The 8,368-nt window shown below is 36.5% G+C and overlaps 2 protein-coding genes across 2 annotated transcripts; one reads left to right on the forward strand and one right to left on the reverse strand.

Moving 5' to 3' along the window:
• Window positions 1-352: 352 nt before the first annotated feature.
• LOC111901709 (RHOMBOID-like protein 2) lies at window positions 353-2,239 on the reverse strand. The gene is made up of 5 exons (XM_023897594.3): window positions 1,630-2,239; window positions 1,276-1,439; window positions 1,021-1,184; window positions 693-943; window positions 353-604 (listed from the first exon to the last, which is right to left on the reverse strand). Exons 1-5 carry the CDS (start codon window positions 1,908-1,910, stop codon window positions 490-492), a joined length of 975 nt encoding a protein of 324 aa, XP_023753362.1. The 5' UTR covers window positions 1,911-2,239; the 3' UTR covers window positions 353-489.
• Window positions 2,240-3,310: 1,071 nt separating this feature from the next.
• LOC111901643 (RNA polymerase II degradation factor 1-like) lies at window positions 3,311-3,889 on the forward strand. The gene has a single exon (XM_023897527.1). It carries the CDS (start codon window positions 3,311-3,313, stop codon window positions 3,887-3,889), a length of 579 nt encoding a protein of 192 aa, XP_023753295.1.
• The last annotated feature ends 4,479 nt before the right edge of the window (window positions 3,890-8,368 follow it).

Raw genomic sequence — 8,368 nt, forward strand, 5'->3', positions numbered from 1 at the left:
AAAGGGTGGGAATCCTACTACACCATGTTTTTTAGTTGGAACAAATGACAATGAAATACGAGGAAATAGATGTTCTCCCCTACAAGGAAATCTACACTTTTTGCTTTATATTACTTTACACCTTTCATAATGATTTTTGTCAAAGGATACCACACAATATTTATACCGAGATTCGTTTGTACAAATGTAACATACAATATTTATACCGAGATTCGTTTGTACAAATGTAACATAACTATGTAGAGATCAATATATTGTAAAAGAAATAATAAAATTGTATGGATTGTAAAAGGATAATTAACAATCCATTAAATTTTATTAATTTTTATTGAATTCAATGCATTATTATAAGTGTCCTAACAATGAATAAATATATAATTCCATAAACAAAAATACAAACATCATAAACAAAATGTAACACAAAACCAATAAAATTCAAAGAAAAAAAAAACTATGCAACTATTCACACACTATTATACCACATACGAACTAACTACTATTACACTCCCATTTTGAAGTAGGCACACAATTCAAATAGCGACACCAATGGCAATGCTTGTATCCATTTTCTCCATGAAACAACATCACCAATCCCATCGTAAATCTGCATTAACACAACAACTCAAATATTAAACTCACATTATTACTTTAATTTCAAAATATAACAATTAATTTCAAAATTACAACTTTACCCTGCAACAAGAAGAACTAGCGCAATCAAACCAAACACATACTGATAAACCTTGTATTTGGATCTAACACGAACATCAGCTGGAAGATTGTGTCTTTCTAACCACCCAAATTGAGGTCGAGGTAGCAAAACAAACCCTAGAAGAAAACCAGTCAAGAATCCACCGATATGGGCAAAATTGTCAACAAATGGCAAAATTCCAACAGCTAAATTGACAACGATGATGATGATGAGTGTTATCAACGCTGCAGCCTGGAAAAAAGATGAAATTTTACGCTATCAAAAGCGATCAAGAACAGTTGTAGGGGCAAAAATGGAATTTCGTTCACCTTGTTGGAGTAGATTGTCCAGTTTGTGATGAGTTCGGAGAGCATTGTCCCGAGTAAACCGAAGAGAGCACCGGAGGCACCAACTGAGATGTTGTTTTGAAGGAATAAGGAAGAAAGAATGCTACCCCCGAATCCTGATAACAGATAGATCAATCCCACGCGAACTGCAGAGATTTTCAGGAAGTGTTGTGTTCATGTAAAAGGAACTAGAAATTGGAAAAGAAAATGAGGAATTGAAGGTGTGATTGTACTTACGAAATCCAAATTGTTGTTCAAGGCGAATGCCGATGAGGACGAGGCTTAACATATTAGCGACTAGATGAATCAATCCGGCGTGTAACCAGTTAGCGGTCACAAGTCTCCATCCTTGATTTCCGTGCACGATTTTCCGCCATTGAAGAGCTCCCAGTTTCTCGAGGCTTTACATGAGAAACAAAAAGTTGCAGTGAGTTAGGGTTTAAACCAATTTTGAAATCGGAAGTACAGATTTGACACCAAAAGTCAATTGAAATTTGAATCCCCTTATTAAACAGATTTATATCACGTTGAGAATCGAAATTTGAATGGAAAATCAGTAAACTGAAAGGAAAGGGATAAGTGATGAATTACGAGTTCGCTGAAGCACCAAAGGTAGGGTTTTCTCTGAGGGGCTGAAACGAGAATCGACCAAGAAACCTCGCAACACACTTGCCATAGATACGCGAACGATTGTGTTTAGGGCAATCATTGACGTACATGAGAACAACGAAAACAGCGATATTAACAACCACGAAAACAGGGATCAACCATGAAGTCCAATAGCTTTCTGCATACGATGAATGATAATTTTCTGTAGTTCTGGTACTGTTCTTCGATCTTCCCCTGCCTTCTAAATCATCACCGGACATCATCGTATTGCTCCGGCGAAGACGATCAGTAAGACTGTGATACGAAATCAGAGATCACGAAGCACGATTTCTTTAGAAAACTGATGATGGGGAAGCTGAAGATCAAAGGGTTTGATTTAATGGAGGGTGGGAGAAATTACTGGAAGATCGTGTGCTTAGTGGGGTCACCGGAGATGGAAAGGAAAACCGGTTGAGCTGACAAGCTGGACGTGGAGATGATGATACGACGACGTATTCGTCGGATTATCTACCCTGTTTTGTTGCTGAATGCGCGCCACGTAAGTGTTGATGTGGTGGTGTAGGAGCAGGTAGGATGGGGATGTAATGCAGGGGATATTTTTTTTTTGTGTCTTTTGCGCGGTTATTTTGACTATGTCCCTATGAAGAACATGGAAGTCGGCTGAGATATTAAAGATTAAAAAAATATTATAAGTGTACTGATTTTTTTAAATATTTAATTCTTTATTCTTAAATGTTTTTTTTTTAATTTATAAGTTAATTTATTAACTTATCAAATGTTAATTTATAAATTAGTTCATTAACTCTAGTGTAACTGTTTTTATGATCTCATCAAATATTAAAGGTGATATATAGATGTTTTATGTCTTTTGTTTGTTAAAAGGCAAATCTTTTTTTCAGATATGTGTGTTCATGTCCATGTACACTTTAGTTGTTAAAAAGTTATATTTAAAAAAAAAACAAACAAAACTATTTAAAGGATAAATTCATAAAATAAATTAATTTATATGGGACAAGTACAGCATTTTTCACGATGTTTTCCTATAGAAGAGGGTAGTGTTCGAATCCCACCCAATGCATTAATTCTACGGCAATGTCATGCAATACACGCGCAACATTTGGTATTTGACAGTTGTTTGTTTTTCATAAAACTTCTGACTTAAAAACAGTTGAACTTGTGTTGCGTCACTTGGTCTTTTGTAATTGTTTGTTTTTCAGAAGACTTCTAACTTGAAAAAATGTTGAGTTTGTGATGCATGGTGCAGTATTGAACCCTCCTCTTCAAACCACTTAGGCTATCCGGTATGGTGGTGCAAGAGACGCGTGATTTCCAATGTGGCAGCCCAAAGGACATGTGAACACTGCCCCATGGACTAATGGCTTGGGTGTGGGGTGACTACGAAAACAAAGGAAAACAACGAATAGGAAATCAACAGCAACAACAGTCACATAAGTTGAAATAATATATATATATATATATATATATATATATATATATATATATATATATATATATATATATATATATATATATATATATATATATATATAATTTCCACTTTTAGAGAACACAAACTACAACTATAAGTACCTTTTATTTTCTATACATTTCACACTACAAAAAAACACAATTTCTTTCCGTTTTCTCACTTTTTCTTCAACCTATGGATCCAAATCAAAATGCTTCACCCATTCCAAACACCCCAAACACTACAAATGATCCATATGCAAATCTTAGTTACATGCAATTGATAACATCTCCAATCCACCAACAAACTTCATTCACCAATCTTTCATATCATGTACACTACTATCAACAACAACGAGCACAACAATTCAATCAACCACAATTTCAAGCCCTTCAACAACAACTATATCAACAATTTCAACCCCAATCTTCTCAACCTCAACAATTTCAAGCACAACCTTCACAACCATCTCAAGTCTCATTATCTCAATCTCAACCTATAAACATCGATAACGACGACGAACGGGTCCAAGAAACACAACAACCATCTCAAAGAAGGCGGCAAAAAGGAAAAGCTCCAAAAAAAAATTATGCAATTGAACAAAAACGAGGAGGAAACTTTAGCGAAAGCTTGGATTTTCATATCGCAAGACAGACAAGTCAGCAACATGCAATCGGGTCAATGTTTTTGGAATCGTATTTAAGACCACTTGCACGCGCTATTATGAAGGGAAACATGTCGAATGTACGACGCGGTCAATGCAAAATTGTGTGACCTACAAGCGGCTTACACCAAATATAATGACATATTTGACATTTCTAAAAATATGCACAAAAGTGGTAGCAACAATTTAAACATTATATCGACTGCATGCTACCAATACAAAATTACCAATAATGGTAAACCATTATGCAACCAAAAAGCATGGGAAGTTTGTCGTAAAGATCCAAAACGGGTCCTTTATCCGGAGACGAAACATTTGGGATCTACCACCTGCTCCAACAAAAAGTCAATAACTTTCGAGTCAAACGTGGGTTATGGTCTCGACCTCAATGATGACTTCGACGACACCGATGGGGAGGGTCCACCGGAAGTCCAACTTCGTCGACCACTAGGAAGGGACAAAGCTAAAAAGGCGGAGTCTTTGAGCGGAAAAGCGAGTAGCGAAGATGCACCTGCAAAAAAAATAGACAAAACCCTAAGTTTTCAAGATAAAAAAAAATATGAAGCAACAGAGGAAGCTCGTCACCGGAAAATAGCAATTACTGATCTTTAAATCATAAACATAAAGCCCCAACCAGATCTTGACCCGAAAAATCTACCGAAGTTTCTAAAAATCCAATAATAAGTCCGCAAAAATATGGAAATTAGGTTCTAATATTTTAATATTTTGGTTTTATTTGGTATGTCTTATGTTTTTTAGTAATTTAGGTTTTTATTTTTTATGTTTTGTTAATCATTTTAGGATTTAAATTTGTGTGTGTTTAATTAATGTAAAATATTTATTTATGTTTTAAATTATGTTTTTTATTTAATTTAATGAAAAAAAATTAAAGAAAAAAAAATAAAGATAAAAATTGTGGAGTGGTAACCATTTCAATGGTTAATGTTTTGGTAATGGACATGTAGTGGATCAGACATGGCACTGAATTGGCAACACTTTTCTAATGGTTTGTTGGTGACCATGCTCCTTGGCCTTATCACCGTACAAACAACATCTAAACTACATGACCCATCCGACTTCGATGTTTTACAATTTTAGCGCAACCTTTTCTTTTCTTTTTACTGTTTTAAACCAATATTTAATCAGGTTTGGCGAATTTGGTCTTTTATTTTTACAACTTTAGTTGAATGTTCAATTATTTTTACGAATCCGGTCCATATTTTCTCGAAATTATAAAATTTCTCGAACTTTATATTACAAATTTGTTTTTCCTTTTTTGTTTGTTTTCATTTTCCTTTTATTTCCTTTACTATTATTTGATCAAAATAAAACAAAATATAAACATACCCCTTAATAACCAACCCAAACCCTACCCCCTCTACATCTCTCTCTCTCTCTTTCTCTCTCTCTCTCTCTCTCTCTCTCTAATACTTCGTCGAAAAATACCCCCACTGTCGAAAACCGCCAACGTTGTCGCTAGAAACTGCCACCACGTCGCCGAATTCCATATCTAATGCCTAGCTCTATGAAGATCTGAAAGACAACATAGACCTCTTTGTCGGAACACCTTCAGCTTAAAAGCCCTCGTCGGATACTTCTAGATCAGTTCGTCGCCGAAAAGGTCCGTTATTTCCATATCTAGTCGTCGTCATCGTTGGTGGGGAGCTGTTCTAGTGGTCATTCGACAACAGATCAAGCCGAAGGACATTCGACGACGGATCGAGTTGTTCTAGTGGTCATTCTATAACGTCCCAAAAATTCATAGTAAAAATTTCATTTTAGTAACATTAATTCATATAACATTCCATTCCCGAAATCATTCGATGTGAAAAATAGTATTTAAACATCAGAGTAAAAATCATGATTAATCAAATGCGGAATAAACTTTGGGGATACTGTGCAGTCACATCGGGCCCTTCCCTTTCGAACCGGAAGTACCTGAAATCATAAATATGAAACCGTAAACACATAGCTTAGTGAGTTCCCCAAAATACCACAAACCATACATATCATTTGGCCTAGCCCGCACATTGGGCCCAACCCATACTAACGGGCCTAGCCCTTCCTTGTCAATGGGCCCAGGCGCCCAACTAGCATATAAATGGGCCTATCCCGACATACAATGGGCCTATCCTGACATATAATGGGCCTAGCCCTCTCATGCAATTAGGCCCAACCCTACATGCATGTCCTTGGGCCCAACCCATTATACGATGCAATAGTCATAAAGACATCTGGCATCCTACATAACATATCCTAATGGGTCGGCATTAGTGTCTTCACCCATGGGTACAGTGAAAAGACTCACATCAGTCTAAAGATAACAAAATCACACACGTTGCTACTATCGGGCTCCTCACACCGAACACATCCAAATTATCCCTAATCAATAATTAAGGAAATTTCCCACAGTCTAAGGTCCTATTCATACTTTATCATATCAATGGGTAAAAGACTATTTTACCCTTCCCGCATCTGACCCAACAACTCATGGCCCAACTCCCAAAAGACCCAAAACCCAAAAATGGCCCATTATGGCACATTGGTGCGTACGCCCCGCGTACTACCCCAGAAACCAAAAAACTCCATTTTTAGGTATTATCATGTAAAACCAAATGTCTAAATTCTCGAGTTCAAGCCTAATGGACGTCTAGAGTCATAAAGTTCCCAATTTTATGACCTAGAATGACTTAATAGAGCCCAACACCGAACTTAAGCTTCCTAACATAACAAAATGACCAAGTACTCACTTAAAAGTGCTTAATACTTTAAGACTTTACATCCAAGCCTCATATCTAATTCTAATGGGTGTCTTAATCGATAAAGTCATCAACTTGATGCCTTTGCATGACTCCAAGAAACCCAAAACCCAAATCTAGTCTACTGGCTTCACCAAGAGGTCAACAACTCATGCATGGTTGGTCCACAACCATCAAGATGCAAACTTTATGAACAAGGGACCTTAAAACATCAAAATAAACACCCTAAAACTTTTGCAGTAGCATTTACTCTCGAGAATCAAATAAAGGGACAAAAAGCACAAAAACCCACTTACAAGCAAGTTATAACAAATGAACCATCAAGTTTGACACTTTTTATCTTTAGAAGATGCAACAAGGAAAACCAAGCTAGGATCTACAAGCTCTTAGCAATCCACATATTCTCTAAAGAGTTCTCCTTTCTCCAAATTGCACCAAAACACCCAAAAAGGTCAAGAAAACTCTCAAATGGGTTAGGGTTTTTAAATCACAAGTTGAGGAGGATGGAGACTGAATAAGGGGAGGGTTTTCAGGAGTTAATATGTTTAAATAGGGCCTAAACCCTAAAAATTAGGGATTGAGTCTGGCGTTCGTACACCCAGCATACCAGGCTGGTCATCCGCGATCACATGAGCCTAGTACGCCCCGTGTACTGGACTATACCGATATTCATCCTATCTTCCGAAAGCCATAACTTCTTCGTCCCAACTCCATTGTAGGCGTTCTATATATGCTCAGAAAGGTAATGAGAATCCCTACACTTTTATCAAATCTCATTTGCCTCAAAACCTTTCGAACTTAAATCCTAAATTCATGAAAGGTCCGAACCATCACTCTTACCATTATACCCTTGGGACCCAAAGCACAAACCGAACTCTTGGATCACATATCTACATTACCCATATCCAAATGGGTCTAAACCTCTCTATCCTCAAAGCCTAAAGCCTTATAATAATTGATCTTTGGGTCATAACCCCGAATTAAAAAACGACTCAAAACATGGTGTTACAACTCTCCCCCGCTTAAGTTGGATTCCATTCTTAAAGTCATTCCTCACTACTTCCTTACTCACACTGGCCGATCCAAATAGAGTTTTCTTGAAATCCTAACAGGGTTGCGATGTTTCCTCATACCAACGACTGCTCTTCTAGTAATGCAATCAAAACCCAAGGCTTCGCAGAAATCATAAACTCTAGCGAAGAAACGAGCCTTTACTAACCAGTGGAGAGTAACCATCACTACTCCTCCCAAAATTCAGAAATCCAACAACTTGTCTGACTTCCCTACCTATAAAACCATTCTGATATGTCATCGATATGACACTACTATTGGATTAGGTGTCTAAGCTCATAACTATAATTGGTATGTACTTGACCCGAGAGTAGCATGGTCCATTTTGGGTTGCATTCACCCAAGCAATTTGATAGGATGGATATTTGAGAAAGATGTTATTTGTATTTATTAATATATTATAAGTATAATATATTTGTTAAGAAATCATATTATTTAATTAGTATTGATCAAGAATTAATTTGGAATTAATTTAGTGATCAAAAGAGACTAATTAAATTAAAAGGGACTGATTAAGTAAATCAGTGATACTTATAGTTTGGGCTAATGATCCATGTTAATTATGTGGACTAAATCTTTGTGGAGTACATGAAGATTTAGTCCAAAGGGCTTATCATATGGATTATTGGATTAAAGGCCCAAGGAAGTGGATTAGGGTTTACAAGTTGAAACTCTTGGAATTCTACACTATAAGTGTAACCTCTAAAACCCTAAAATGGGCACTTGTGCATTCTAAGAAGATGCTAGCCATTTTTGGTG

The sequence above is a fragment of the Lactuca sativa genome, chromosome 9 (assembly GCF_002870075.4).
Source record: "Lactuca sativa cultivar Salinas chromosome 9, Lsat_Salinas_v11, whole genome shotgun sequence".
Lineage (NCBI taxonomy): Eukaryota > Viridiplantae > Streptophyta > Magnoliopsida > Asterales > Asteraceae > Lactuca > Lactuca sativa.

Bases quoted from the DNA above. Each gene is read 5' to 3' on its own strand.
- LOC111901709 (XM_023897594.3), bottom strand. From the start codon at position 1,910: ATGATGTCCGGTGATGATTTAGAAGGCAGGGGAAGATCGAAGAACAGT. The intron at 1,440-1,629 runs GTAATTCATCAC...TCTCATGTAAAG, and splicing joins TTTGGTGCTTCAGCGAACTC to CCTCGAGAAACTGGGAGCTC. The intron at 944-1,020 runs GTGAACGAAATT...TCTTTTTTCCAG, and splicing joins GGACAATCTACTCCAACAAG to GCTGCAGCGTTGATAACACT.
- LOC111901643 (XM_023897527.1), top strand. From the start codon at position 3,311: ATGGATCCAAATCAAAATGCTTCACCCATTCCAAACACCCCAAACACT.